General features: G+C 41.1%; 1 protein-coding gene across 13 annotated transcripts in view; it reads right to left on the bottom strand.

Annotated features, from left to right (window-relative positions):
- The window catches only part of BLTP1 (bridge-like lipid transfer protein family member 1), a 341,411-nt gene that overhangs the window by 165,477 nt on the left and 160,349 nt on the right, over positions 1-15,585 (bottom strand). For all 13 annotated transcript variants that reach the window (XM_088452258.1, XM_088452264.1, XM_088452266.1 and 10 more), the window contains 5 exons: positions 12,489-12,662; positions 11,891-12,011; positions 11,274-11,414; positions 6,939-7,066; positions 150-352 (listed from right to left, as the gene is read on the bottom strand). In XM_088452258.1, coding sequence (XP_088308384.1) covers positions 150-352; positions 6,939-7,066; positions 11,274-11,414; positions 11,891-12,011; positions 12,489-12,662 — 767 coding nt within the window. The remainder of the gene's footprint in view (positions 1-149; positions 353-6,938; positions 7,067-11,273; positions 11,415-11,890; positions 12,012-12,488; positions 12,663-15,585) is intronic.

Genomic DNA, 15,585 nt, shown 5'->3' with positions numbered 1-15,585 from the left:
TTCCATTGCTACCTGTACAAAATGTAAAAAGAAAATTAGAGGACGTTTGCTCTTATATATCACTGTCCCATTATGCTACATATGCCATAAATGCAGATCGTTTATTTTGATATAGCACACTATAGCTATGCTCTTGTGACAAATCTCACCTGATGTATCTAGACCTCTGAGCTGACCGTGTACCCGATGCACATTTAACTTGGCAGCGATTTCTTTCCCTTTCTCAGCCCCTGCATTGGACCTTAATGATCCTGAAGACTGAGGTTGCATCTTAGTGGCATTGGCATATTTCTCAAAGTTTACTGATGGTCGACCAGTGTCTGGGTTGTTTGGTGTCTCTTCCACCACCCCTCTTCAAGAAAAAGCAGAAAAGACATTGAGTACACATGTAGAACAGCACACATATTCAACATGTTAACTGCAAAGAATCAGCGAAAAGTGCAAAACCACAATTGTGGATGAGTACTTTATACTTTCCAGTGTGGGCAAAAAAGAGAATTTAAATAGAAAATGTACAGGTTATTATAGACTGGAGATCGTCTAGAACGTCTGCTACCTTATAAATGGTGTGGATACTGCAATTTGTAAGCGTTCTGGTTTGATCTAAATCTACTACATCGAAAGGTCAGTGAACATGAAACATGACAACATAAGCAATTCAGGAAGTAGTTCAGACAGAAATTAAACTAAACTAAACAAGTTAAACAAAATCCTGCAAAAATTAGTTATGGTAGACCTACCTAGATAACTACCTTTGTTCGAGGACCATAGAGTCCACAGGGATACCATGGGGATATTGTGGTTGGAGAGATCCAGGCACTAAACAGTTAAAAGCTTCAGCTCCCAGGATGCCTCGGGTCCTCCTCCATATATATCCCACCCCTAGCCACGGGCATTCAGTTTTGTTAACAAGCCTCAAGACAGGAGATGGAAAGAGGAGAAGGAAGAGCAATCATACACCAGAAACACTCTCACATGAGGGAATCTGTTACCGGAAAAAAAAATTATCCATGCAGCCAGGTGAGTCAGGGTGGGTGCCCTGTGGACCCTCAAAGAAAAGGAGTTATCTAGGTAAGTCTACCATAACTCTTATTTTCTTCTTCAGGGTCCATCGAGATAAACAGGGATACCATGGGGATATCCTAAAGCAGTTCCCCTAGGGTACGGGACGCTCCTGAGCAGAAAGGAGAACTCGTCGCCCAAAGGAAGCACCCTGAGAGGCAAAAGTATCAAAGGCATAGAAACTAAGAAAAGTGTGGACAGAAGACCACGTGGCTGCATTACACAACTGTTCAGCAAAAGCACCACGACTAAATTCCCAGAATGGCCCTACATACTGAGTAGAATGTGCCATCACTGTGCTTAGGACAGGGAGATCAGCCTGTGTGTACACCAGAGAGAGTAATTCGTAGCCATCTCACCAGAATCCGCTTGCTAGCTGACCATCCTCATTTGTGAAAACTATATAACACAAAAAGAACCTCTGATTTTCTAACAGAGTTTGTACACTCCACATAAATACATAGAGCACAAACTACATCCAGGGAAGCATCACCTACAGAAAGATATGGAGTCTGAAAAGCTGGAACTACAATTTATAATTCACATGAAAACGGGACACTATCTTAGGAAGGTAACCCTCCTTTCAACGAAGAACAGCTTTACCCTGGTGAAAAATAAAAAATGGAGAGCGACAAGAAAGCAATGCCAAATCAGAGGCTCTGCGAGCAGAAGAGATAGCAAAAAGAAAAAGTGTCTTCACTGTCAATAACTTAAAATCTGCAGAGTCTAGAGCACATGTTATCAAACTCAGTCCTCATGACCCCACACTGTGCATGTTTTCCAGGTCTCTTCACAGAATCAAAAGTGAAATAATTATAACCACCTGTGACCTTTTAAAATGTGTCAGTGAGTAATGAATACACCTGTGCACCTGCTGGGTGACCTGACAAAAACGTGACCTGTGTGGGGTCCTGAGGACAGAGTTTGAGAACCTCTGGTCTAGTGGTTCAAATTGTGAAGCTTGTAGCCCCTTAAGAACCAAGACAAATTCCACGGTGCAATTGGTGGGAAAAAAAGGAGGCTGAACTCGCAGAACTTTTCCTCTGGAACCAGGCTGAAATTGCATAAACCTGCACTCTCAAAGTGGCCAGCCGGAGACCGCTGTCTAACCCCGTCTGAAGAAAAGCCAGTACCCTGGAAATCCTCAACACCTTAGGATCATACTTCCTATGGGAACACCATTGACCAAAATAATGCCAAACTCTGTAATAGATGCGGGCAGAGGCAGGCCTCCGTGCCCTAAGTATCATTTGAATTACAGAACAAGAAAAAACTTTTACTCTTAGGATGGAAGTTTCAAGAGCCACGTCGTCAAAGCCAGACGAGGTAAGCCCGGATGCCAGCAGGGACCCTGCATTTGCAGATCCTGCCATAGAGGAAGAGGATACGGACTGTCTATGGACAGATTCTGTATGTCGGAAAACCAATGACGTCTGGGCCAAGCCAGAGCCAACAGTATTGCTGTTCCGCCTTCCCGCTTGAATTTCCTGAGAACTCTTGGAAGGAGAGAAATCGGAGTAAAGAGATACGCATGCTTTTAGTCCCATCTTACTGTCAGTGTGTCCACGAAGGCTGCTGATGGGTCTCTGGACCGGGACCCATGGGGACCTTGTGGTTGTGACGTGACGCCATGAGATCTCTCTCTGGTAGACCCCATTTGTTTACCAGTAGCTGAAACACTAGAGACCACTCTCTAGCGTGTATGTCCTGGCGACTTAGGAAGTCTGCTTCCCAATTGAGTACTCCCAGTATGAATATTGTCGAGATGGCTGGAAGATAACGTTCTGCCCAAATCAGAACCTTTGACACTTCTTTCATGGCTGCGTAACTTCTTGTGCCTCCCTGATGATTGAGATAGGCCAGGACCTGCATTGCTAACAGAATGGATACCATTCACTTGCGCATTCGTTATGACAGTGCCACAATCCTGTCCTCTGGCAGAAACACAGTTTGTGTTTGAGAATCCAGCAACGCTCCCTGATGTACCATCTGCTGTGTTGGAGAAAGTGACGATTTCTTCCAATTGATTATCCCAGCCGTGCTTCCGTAGGCAGACTATGGTCAGTTGAAGATGGCTTTGTAAAACAACCGGAGTCTGTACCAATATCAGAAGGTCGTCCAGATATGGCAGAATTCTGACTCCCTGATGCCTGAGATAGGCCGTCATGACTGCCATTATTTTGGTAAATACCCAGGAAGCAGTAGATAGGCTAAAGGGTAGAGCTTGAAAATTGGTAATGCTGCTGAAGGACAGTAAACCATAAAAATTGTTGGTGGGATGGTATAATAGGAACATGCAGGTACGCATCCTGAATTTCCAGGGAAACAATGTAATCCCCTGGCTCCATTGCAAACATAATTGATTGGAGAGTTTCCATCCAAAACTTTGGTACATGGATAAACCTGTTGAGGGTTTTTAGATATAGTAAAGGGCGATAAGCACCATTCGGTTTCTGAAACAGAAATAGTTTGGAATAATAACCCCGGCCCTGTTGCAATACAGGAATCAGGATTATTAACCCCGCCTGTAGCAGGGAGCGAAAGGCCAAGGCCTTGACCGCATCTGATGGAGGATCTGTGCAAAAGTACTTCTGGGGAGGATGCCTTCTGAAAGTGAGGGAATGAGAGACCACTTCGCGGACCCAGGCATCTGTTGTTGTTTGATAACAATAATTTGCAAACTGAAGAAGTTGGCCACCCAACCTGGGAGGAGGCACGCCCCATCAGGCCGAAGGTTTGTCGTCCGGTTTAGAAGCTGGACAACTTGGCGGACCAGACCTCTTAGTTTGTCGCCTTGTTGTCTTGCGAAAACTAGTAGACCTAGAGGAAGACTGTTCCTTTGCTCGTCCCTGAGGATGGAAGGACCGAAAAGAAACCTGTTTAGACTTTACAGTCTCCGTAGATGGCAGACCTGCTGATTTTGAAGCTGCCAGAGTAGCTATAATTCTATCCAACTCTGCTCCAAAAAGTACCTTTCCATAGAAAGGTAAGACTTCTAGCGCCCTCTTTGATCCTGTATCAGCTTTCCAGGATCTTAACCAAAGGGCCCTGCGTGCCACTATTGAAGCTGCTGATGCTTTAGAAGCTACAATTCCAGCATCTACCGCAGCTCCTACTAGATAGGAAGCCGCTTCCCGTATGTGGGAGATATACATCCTCTGTTCTCCGATAGCATCTGGTAGAGAGCCTTCCAATGCCCCTTATCCATTCTTCAACAGCTTTGGCTACCCAGGCTCCAGCCATAGCTGGACGAGTATCAGCTCCAGATGATGAAAATATTGCGTTAAGACAGGGGTGGGGAACCTTTTTTCTGCCGAGGGCCATTGTGATATATATAACATTATTTGTGGGCCAGGTGCAGGCCACGCCCCCTCCAAGTGATGCCACATGGGGGTGGGAGCACAATCACCCGTGATTACAGCAATGCCCGGAGCATCCTCAGGATGCTCCGTGGAGCTGTAAGGGCAGCGGTGTGACCGTATGAAGCGTTCTAAGGATACTCCAGGTGGCACTGCTGCATAGATTTTGGCTGCAGGGTGCCATTCTAGGCACCCTGCTAGCCAGATGAGGCTAACAGAAAAAAGCTCAGAGAGCCAGACCAAACGATTCCGGGGGCCTTATGCGGCCCCCGGGCCTGAGGTTCCCCATCCCTGCCTTAAGACAGCAGGAGACACCTCCAATTTAGTACATACAGAAGCTGGGAAAGAATACAACGATGTTATTCTTTTATTCACATAAAACAGTTTGTCCGGGTTACCCCATGCCTCTTCCAAAAGCTCAGTGAACTGTTCAGATACAGAGGAAACAGTTTTGGCCACCTTTCGGTGGTGAATAAACATTGGAGCCTGCTTACTATGAGCTGGTTAATCATCCCGAATATCTAGGATTGATTTAACTGCCCTCGCCAAAGAGGGAACATCCACTGTGGATGGATGGTCCTCCTCCCCCGAGCTAGACCCTGGAGAGGAACCCTGCACATCATCTGACTCCTATGATGATGCGTCAGTATCCATATGTTGAGCAGACTGTTAAAAAGATAACTTGCGCATAGGCGCCTTAGTAACTACCGGTCTGCTTTCAACATTAGATGGTGCCATACTCTGACTAGAATGGCCATCAACATCTTTCGAGGAAGGAAGCATAGGAGGTGCAAACATTGAATGCTGTGGACACCCCATCCAAGGAGGCAGTGTGGGAGCAGCCATACGATCTACAAATTGCTTCACTACCTGGGACAAAGAGGATACCCAAGATGGCTCCTGTTCTGGAACAGGTAAATTAGACTGGTGAAGTGGCTCTTTATAATAGACAACACAAACCATCCTTTAAGTCCTGAGGAGACAAAAAAAGTCATACATGATTTACATGAAACCAACACAGTCCCCCCTCCTGTTTTCCTTTATCCTTTGTAATATAATTACAATCAACTCTAAATCAACTACACAAACACCAGGAATGGTAGGATATATAGAGCACTATATACCTTAACCAAGGGAGAGGTATACAGGGAGAGTGATCCAAACCCTTCTGAGACCAACAGCTATACAGCGCACTGAAATTGGACCATGAGCGGTCTCATACACATGAAGGGTAGGCGGAGCAACCCAGACGCTCAAAACCCTTTGTAAGCACTGCATCTGGCTCAGAGGAGGAGCTGGCATTGGAGCGCCTACCTCCACTAAGCTGCATCAACCAGCCGGGTACGCTGGGCTCATGGCAGCAGAATTGCGTCTGCTGCCGATCCCTGGCGTCAGACAATAAGGCCTCGGCGGTCTAGTGAGGACGCGGACGCTCCCGGGCCCTGACAGTAGCGGCTTCCGATGCGTCTCCGGAAACAAGGACTGCCGTGCGCGGTTCCCCATAAGCGAGGAATCACCTTACCTGACATCTCAGTGCGTCTGGTTGCAGTTCGGGTCCCAGCATCGCTGCTAGCAAGCTCAGCCGAGACCCGCCGGAATCACCAGCCCTGTTACTGGTGTTGCGGCCTGGTGGAGGTAGATGAGTTGCAGTATATGCAGCTTAATTCAGACGCTTAGTACTGCTAAACCCAAAAACATAGAAATAAAATATAAAATAAAAGCTTAGGACTTCCTGAGCAGTCCCGTTACAAAAGGTGCATCTTAATCCTGCCGAACCAAACGAACAACTGAATGCCTGTGGCTTGGGGCGGAGTATATTTGGTGGAGGACCCAAGGCATCCTGGGAGCTGAAGCTTTAACTGTTTTGGGCCTGGATCTCTCCAACCACAATATCCCCAGGGTATCCCTATGGACCCTGAAGAATAAATCACCATTTTTACAGTATGGGGGGGAGGTGGGAGGAAAGGGATGGTATGGCCAACCTTGTGGATGGGGAAGGAAGAAAGAAGAAGAGAGAGGTTGGGGATTGAGTGTGAAGAGAGAGTAGAGAGTACTAGCCAGAAGATTTCAGAAAGAGCAATTAGAGTTATTCAGTGTTATTAAAATAGAGAGTGGGAGTTATGCAGTGACAGCCATGTGCTCCATATCCTATTAAATGACTGTAGATGAATTGTTGATTATGCTGGTTGAGTATTACATTCCAGGGATGTACCAAATTCCATTTATGATGGGGGGACGGAAGGGGAGAGAGGCAGTTTTTTTTTTTTTTAATCGGTTGCCAATTGGCAGAAAATATGACACACACAATAAATTTTGATGCAACGAGGCAGAAGGGAATCCCAGGGAAAAAACAAAGAACTTCGGGTCTCAAGGGACAGTGAGCAAAAGTAATGGAGATTAAACCGATAATGTCACACCAAAAATGTAGAAGTTTTACACCAGCCTGTAAGTCTCATCTGTTCAATATTGTGGCAACAGTATTATTGGTTACTTGGCTGGTAAATGATAATAAGTTACCTGTTCATACGGACTTGTGTGGCAATTCTATCAAAGCAAAGTGCAATTAAAGATACGTGAGTGACACTTTTATTTGCAGCTGCATTGGTAGACTCCTCAACTGACGCTTGTAATAAACAAAGATTCACCTGAAATAAGACAGGACGGTACATGCAACATTAGAAAAAAGAAATCAGTAAAGCGTACAAGTATATAGCACCTTCCTAAAACCAATCCAGAACTATGTCTTTTACACTACTGTTTGAATCTGTGTCTCGATTTATAAGTGTTTACACTTTCAAGCTTCTGTCTTATTATTTAACAAATATTTCTCATCTCTAGTCTAGACAAGGTTGCTATGTAGAAGGATAAAGAACAGAAAAATGTGCTATTGAACTGTATACTGCATCTCTTGCTAACTCAGCAATTGCACCCAATATTACGGCAAGTGCTACTATTAGGCAAACCTAGGCGATTGCCTAGGGTGTCAATGGTAGGGGGAGGGGGGCGAGCTAAAACACTGAATGAGTGACATAATGGGAATGAACAAAAAAGTTAATATCACTTTGGGCCCCCATGCGGAGCCAAAGCCACGTTTCAGAGTCTGCAGAGACAAGCCTGCCATCTGCCAAAATAAGATGGAGCAGAGGAGCTGCTTCCAAGGGGAGGATATGCAGCTTGTGAAGTGGATGTGGAGAGAAGGGGCTTCTGAGTGGCGGGGAGAGGGCACCTAAGGCACTACCAGGGCTTGTACCAGCTCTGCACTCACGCTAATTCTTCCACTCCTATCCAATAATTTCCTTTTACACAGTTATCCCATACATTTCTCACATTTAGTTTACACTTTTTATACAGCTGTTATTTGTATTGCTTGCAGAACCCTTGTGGCAGCTCAACAATCTTAAGGTGCCTACATACTAGACGACTCACAAAATATTTGATGTCGTCAAAGATTTCCCTTGAATTCCCCGGCACTCCTGGACAAATTATATTGTGCATGAAACTGTGCAATCTGACAAACGACATTAATCTCGTTAACGAGATTGTCAGATCAACTTGCATATAGGAAAGATCTGAGAATATGACCACGACCCGCAGGACCGCGCATTGGCATCGTTAGTGGAGACTGCACGATATGTCGTCCGATGCGTCGATATCGGCCAAATGGTGCAAAAAATCGTCTAGTGTGTAGGCACCTTAAGCTCCAACTTTATTTCTAAACCAGTTTAAAATGAAATCTAAAGCATAGCTGACAAGCTTCACCTCATTCCATTACTAATCCCAAGAGATCCTCAGTTGTGTGCTGAAAGACCAGTACATTTTTACAAGGAAAGTAACGGCAGAAGTAAATGGTTATCAGGAGAACTTTGTGCCAGTTACAGAAGGTATCACATTAAAAGACATAGGGCCAAGTTTAATTAGCAGCGAAAATCCGCGATTTGGCAAAAAGTGTTTGCAGGTGTGAACTTTTAGCATAAAAGTGCGTATCGTACAAACATATTGCCAAAGTTTTTGCATGTGCGAAAACCCCATAGACAAAAAATGGCGAAAAGCTTTCACCATCTCTGAGCAAGTGAAAAAATTAGCAAAATCCATATTTTTGGCTAAAAATGTGAGAACATGGTTCAGAACCCCTTGGGTACTCTCCCTATTGACTAATTTGGCAAAAATATTTTTTTTAATTAGCTTAATGTGGCCAATATGAAGTAACAATTTTGGTCTGAAAAAAATAAAAGCACTGGAAAATGGATTTAAAGTACTGGGTGAAGTATTTTGGGGGGCTGCATGGATGGGACAGGTGTATTTAGGATTGCAGGTGGCTGCAGCAGGTGTATTTTTTTTTTTAATTTTTAAAACTGCACTTTATAGACACAAATTTATACTACCACCCATTTTAATGTACCCCCCATTTAACTACAGTACAGCAATTATTTTCTCCAAAAAATATTGCTTTTTATAATATTTCAATTCTTAAGCAATTATGCATATAACAGCCACAAAATACTTTTATTAGGACTATTAATACATTTCTATATTGATTCACTATGTCAGATAGGCTTTTTATGGGGTACAGACTGATTTCCCCAAAATGTGTTGTACTTTTCACAGGTTTCGCCATGCGCAGTTTTCTCACGTATGCGTTTTTGCGCCTTATGTAATAGGATAGGGCGAAAAACGGGAGCACACATTGCCAAAATACGTGAAACAATTGCAACAAACACGCAAATAGTGTGAAAACTTCTCTGGTGTTAAGTTTTTGTTTTATCATGGCTAATTGAATCCAGCCCATAGATGTTAGTAGTGTTTGGTTCAACGGATTAAGAGGCTTGAACAAGAAGTTAACACAGAAAAAATATTTGTGATGCCCAGTTTTAACCTTAAAAATGAGTCTCAAAGTCAGAAAAATGAGCTGACAGCAAATGATCAGAGCATGGTATAAGTACAGTAGGAGGTCCTATTTCACTGCTCCCAATTTTAGACAGGTATTGTATAGTATTAATCTGTAAATGACCATTATTCCACTAATAGAATATACTACTGAGGGACATCAGCAATAAAAACAAGTACCCTCTTAAAAGCAATTTGTCTCAAAATTCTTAATTGCTTAATGCAGGATGAGTCTCCCATATCCAAATATTCCGAAATACGGAATAATTTTGGCATGCCTGAGATAATGAAACCTTTGATTTTTGATTGTTCAATGTACACAAACTTTGTCTAAGGCACAAATTGTTAAAAATATAGTATAAAATTACCTTCAGGCTGTGTGTATAAGGTGTATATGAAACATAAATGAATTTAATTTCTGTACACAAACTTTGTTTGAGCCACAAAATTGAAAATACTGTATAAAATTACCTGCAGGCTGTGTATAAGGTGTATATAACACATAAATGCATTCTGTGTGTATATTGGGGTCCCATTCCCAAGATATTTTATGATGATATGCAATTATTCCAAAATACGGAATATTCCGTTATCCAAAATACCCCTGGTCCCAAGCATTATGGATATGGGAGACTCAACCTGTAATGCTATTTCCACTAAGCAGGCTGTAGTTCAGGGCTTGACAAATTTTTCTAAAACATAGGAGCCACTGTCCCCCCCCCAAAAAAAATTACAGGAGTGAGTGAAGAGCACAGCTCTGTGTGTTATGCAACTGTTACATACACTATACTAGTCCACAAAATGGTCACAGTTGAATGGATACAGTAAAATGAAGGCCCCCTCACTGCTCTGCACAGCTCCCCTGCTCCACACCCCACCATCCAGTAATAACGGACCACATTACACATAAAATAATGGTGCCAGAAAGTACAACAAAACCCCCCTCCCCTCGTGGTCACACCACTATCCCTGTGAAGCAGCTCCACAATCCCTGGCCACGCATAGACCCCACTACCGGAGAGCTCTATGCAGCCGGAGATAGGAGACAGCAGACAGCCGGGACATACAGGAGGATCAGCGTAGACTGGGACAGACAGCAGGGATCAGAGCAGGCCAGGATGGAGAGGAGTCGTCAGTGCAGGCCGGGACGGACAGAGGCACAGCAGTCACCACAGGCGACACTCAGCACATGCACTCCTGTGCATGATATGAACACCGCAATACTATAGGCATGAATCTCTACCGGAGCTGATGAGGATCTGCTTCCTATCAAAATCTAGTAGCCAGGCAGCAAAATCTAGTAGCCATGGCGACATGGCCCCCGAGATTTGTCGAGCCCTGCTGTAAGGAAACACCAGATTTGTGTCTGCCACTATAATATCTAATCTCCAATCATATTTTTGGACTTAGTACCTATATACAAATCACAATTACATTATACACTGTCCTTAATTGTGTCATACCGACCTTTTTTTTAACTCTAAGACACATGCCCCATGCTGCAAGCTAGTATATTGTGGGGTGATTAACATACAAAAATGAGACTGCAGATTGCTCTGACTTGAGAAAAAAGGGGTGAGTCAGACAAAAAAAAAAAGAATGGAAATCTATTGAACATCAAAGTTTTATTACACACTATATTTAATTACTTCTATTTAAAGAAGTGTTTCCCCTAATAGTGCATGTGTTACCCAAGTGTGTCAGCCAGTAATGATTACACTTGTGCACCAATTAGGAGATCTATAAAACGTGCACTGTCAGGGGTCCCTGGGGACTGGAGTTGGGAAACAATAATTTAAAGGACTGACATGTAACAAGCATTAACTTCCCATGTCTTGTTTTTTTTCTTCAAGTGGACTTAATATACTACTTAAGGTATGATAAAGTATAATTATGACAGCATTGTTTAGTTACAGCTCTGAGAAGAAATCTAATTCAAGACCTGTACTAAATAAAACAAATAAATACCTTGGGAATTGTGACATTGGCTTGGAGCCCCTTGATTTTCACATTATCCTGGGTTACTGCAGTTTTGGTTTGTGTTTGATTTGTGCTTCCTTTGACGTGATTCTCAGGTTTGGGTAATTTATTATCTTGTTTTGAAGACAGCTTGAAAATAAGAATACAAACAACAATTTGTACAGGCATTTTCTTCTCACCATCTATCACGGCCATTAAATAGATCTATTCGTATGTATCATTCACTAAACAGTAACCTAAGCCATAAAATGGCAATGAGAAGACAATATATTCCTTTTCTTATCACTGATTTTATGAGATGCAATAACCTTTCCATGATCTGCACATAAATTATTCATATCCTTAATGCAAAGCTTACAGCTCCATTCTTCATAAAAATACTAAAGAGAAGACTTTAAATTTTACATTGGAATTCTAAAAGGTCTTGTGACAAACTATAAAAACAGAAATAAATATATACAATGGTTTCCAGTAAAGGCCCACAAATGTCACACACTTGAATGATGAATACATATACAAGCCACTGTTACGTTTGACACCTGGCAATTTTCATTCTGCTTGCAGACACTATTTCTTAGCACTGAGAAATAATAAATGGATCTTACATTTTCTGAAAAAGCGGTTTTGCTGTTCTGTACAGCTTCTTTTAGCACCTTCGTGTGTAGGTTATCAACAATAGCAGCCGGGTGTCTTGTACTGGTGAAATGTACCATTGCCTCTATGTACCTGGGAAAAGTAAAATTTAGGTTTACCTGTCTCAAATGAAAATATGATATATCAATAAAATTACTGCTGAAGTATAATAAAATATATGTAATTAACTTTACCAATAAAATCTACTTGATTAATGGATGGGTTGCACATTTGCATTTATATTTATATTTAATAAATGCTCAGTGGAACAGCCAGGATTATAACATTATGTATAAATAAATAAAATAAAAGCCCAACTCATATTTGCATTTATTATTAAACTTGGGATTATTACAAGAATAAAATATGTCACCATTCATTGCCTGCAATTGAACAAAATCCCTGGGGTCATATCATATAAGCAGTATAGAAGAAATCTATTTTGCTGGAAATATTTATTGGATAAGGGAGAAATATTGCATTATTTAACAAATAACCACACATCTCAGATTTTGCTTTAAGGCAGACATATCACAACCTTACACCATGTCACAATCCATAAAGCCATACCTGTCTAATGCTTCTGCTACTAGAGGACTAAGAACAACATCCACTGTTCCTTTTACTTCCACAATGGCCGTTGTCCGTGTGTGAGAAACAGGTTGGTCTAGGGTCCACTCCTCTGTTAGTGTCTCGTCATCTGTATTTTCTGTGGCTTTCTTCTCCAGGGGAGTGTAGGGGGTACTAAACATTAACACACAACAAATGGAAAATATATTTAAAAAACAGTATTTCTAAAGATGTGAGATAATAAATAAGCATATATTGGTAGGTTAATCAGTAATCTCAACCTACTCACTTGTTCCATATCAGAGAAAACTGAAAACACAATTATCATCAATATCACATTGTGTGACATGTAACCTCCCTATAAACATGTGCTGTAAGAGTTTCTTATACTTGGATGGCCAGCACAGTGTGCCTTACGTATAAAATTTACAGTTTAGATATACCCTTTAAGCTAAAATAAACTTAGTCTAGTAGGGAAAGTGGGAAGCCAGTGGATAGAGGGTCCCCATAATATGTTATGCAACAAGAAAGGTCACAGCAGCGATCTGCTACACCACCACTGTTAGTTTGGGCTGCAGAGTGATAGAATCATAGCTACTTCTGATAGTGCCTCCCAAGGTCCACTGTACTGATTCTCTATGGCCCAACTCTCACACTACTGGAAACAAGTTCAGCAAGGAGATGGCAGGACTCAAGGGCCAAAATATACTGAAGCATTTTGGGCAGAATGTTTAAAGATAAAATCTCCCAACCCAAACTTAGACCTCTGGGGGCCCTGGCTCATCTGACTCTGGGGGGTGTGGGGGGGTGGGATAAAGTGGAAGTGAAAGCATGTGCCAGGATTCAGTCTGTATTGGTTAAAAGGTCAGAGGACTTACAAGCCAACCTCCAGTTTGTTGTATGAAAACTGTATAAAAGAGAGGCTGAAAGGCAAAAATTTGCATAACCTCTTTACTACCTTCAAGGGTGTAATATCTCTTTTCCGAGCAATAACTACTACTAAAAATCCTATTCAATTCTAGTAAAACACCTGCACCTGCTGCTGTATGCATGTGATCTACACATAAGACCTAATACTGGAAACTTTCTACAAGATTTTCAGTGTTGACCCCAGCATCCATCCTCAATGCCTCGCGTGCGATGCCCACAGTTCTGCTCCAAAGTAAGCAGCCAGAAGCATCCATTCAGACTAATCAGCAAAAAGTGCAGAAGTTACACATTCCACCATGTAGCATAAGCAGTTCCAAAAGGAGGCTGGTAGGGACAGCGATAACCACCTACAACTGGGGGCATCAAGAAGCTGGCACTTGCAGTTGGTGAGCAGCTGATTATGTATGTTCAACCAAATGGAGTGGTCAGTGAAACTCAATTAACTCGTAAACCCGACTGGATTGCAGACTATGCAAATCCAATAGAGTTTTATACAAAAGCAGGGATTCAGGCAATGGCACTGATTAATTTGATATGCGACACTTGTATATCTGTGAGCAACTGAGTCTGACTCTGTACAACAGAACTTAGCATGAAAAAAGCTGCGGCCACTGCACCATGGAGTTCGTAGACACACTACGATAGTGATTAAGTCACTAAACTGTCTCACATATACTAGAAGTACTGGTAACTTATACAGAGTGGTAAGACCTGAACTGAGATGAACCCTGTGGATATATTATGAATTTACATATTTTTATTTTCTAGCCTTATGCATTATCGTATTTCTAATCTTATGCATTATCACATTGCTAATCTTATAAATTATGACATTTCTAATGTTATGCATTATCGCATTTCAATTGTTATACATTATGACATTACTAATGTTATGCATTATCGTATTTCTAGTTTTTGTGCATTATCTCATTTCTAATCTTATGCATTATCGCATTTCTAATCTTATGCATTATCGCATTTCTAATCTTATGCATTATCGCATTTCTAATCTTTATGCATTATCGTATTTCTAATCTTATGCATTATCGCATTTCTAATTTTATGCATTATCGCATTTCTAATCTTATGCATTATCACATTTCTAATTTTATGCATTATCGCATTTCTAATCTTTATGCATTATCGCATTTCTAGTTTTTATGCATTATCACATTTATGCATTATCGCATTTCTAACCTTATGCATTATCGCATTTCTAATCTTATGCATTATCGCATTTATGCATTGACTCATTTCTAATCTTATGCATTATCGCCTTTATGCATTTACACACTTCTAATCTTATGCATTATCACATTTATGCATTATCGCATTTCGAATCTTATGCATTATCGCATTTCTAATCTTATGCATTATCGCATCTATGCATTATCGCATTTCTAATCTTATGCATTATCACATTTTTGCATTGATGCATTTCTAATCTTATGCATTATAGCCTTTATGCATTGACACATTTCTAATCTTATGCATTATCGCATTTTTAATCTTATGCATTATCGCATTTCTAATCTTATGCATTATAGCATTATGCATCGACGCATTTCTAACCTTATGCACTATCGCATGTATGCATTATCGCATTTGTAATCTTATGCATTATTGCATTATCGCATTTCTAATCTTATGCATTATCGCATTTATGCATTATCACATTTCTAATCTTATGCATTATCACATTTCTAATCTTATGTATTATCGCATATCTGATCTTCTGCATTACCGCATTTCTAATCTTCTGCATTATCGCATTTATAATATGCATTATCGCATTTATGCATTACCGCACTTCTAATCTTATGCATTATCACATTTCTAATCTTATGCATTATCGCATATCTGATTTTATGCATTATCGCATTTTTAATCTTATGCATTATTGCATTTCTAATCTTATGCATTATAGCATTTATGCATCGACGCATTTCTAACCTTATGCACTATCGCATGTATGCATTATCGCATTTGTAATCTTATGCATTATTGCATTATCGCATTTCTAATCTTATGCATTATCGCATTTATGCATTATCACATTTCTAATCTTATGCATTATCACATTTCTAATCTTATGTATTATCGCATATCTGATCTTCTGCATTACCGCATTTCTAATCTTCTGCATTATCGCATTTATGCATTATCG

Source organism: Taudactylus pleione, unplaced genomic scaffold (genome assembly GCF_031769625.1).
Source record: "Taudactylus pleione unplaced genomic scaffold, aTauple2 ptg000036l, whole genome shotgun sequence".
In the NCBI taxonomy this organism is placed as follows: domain Eukaryota; kingdom Metazoa; phylum Chordata; class Amphibia; order Anura; family Myobatrachidae; genus Taudactylus; species Taudactylus pleione.
Note: the sequence above shows the minus strand (reverse complement) of the source record. Positions and strands in the feature narration are given on the sequence as shown.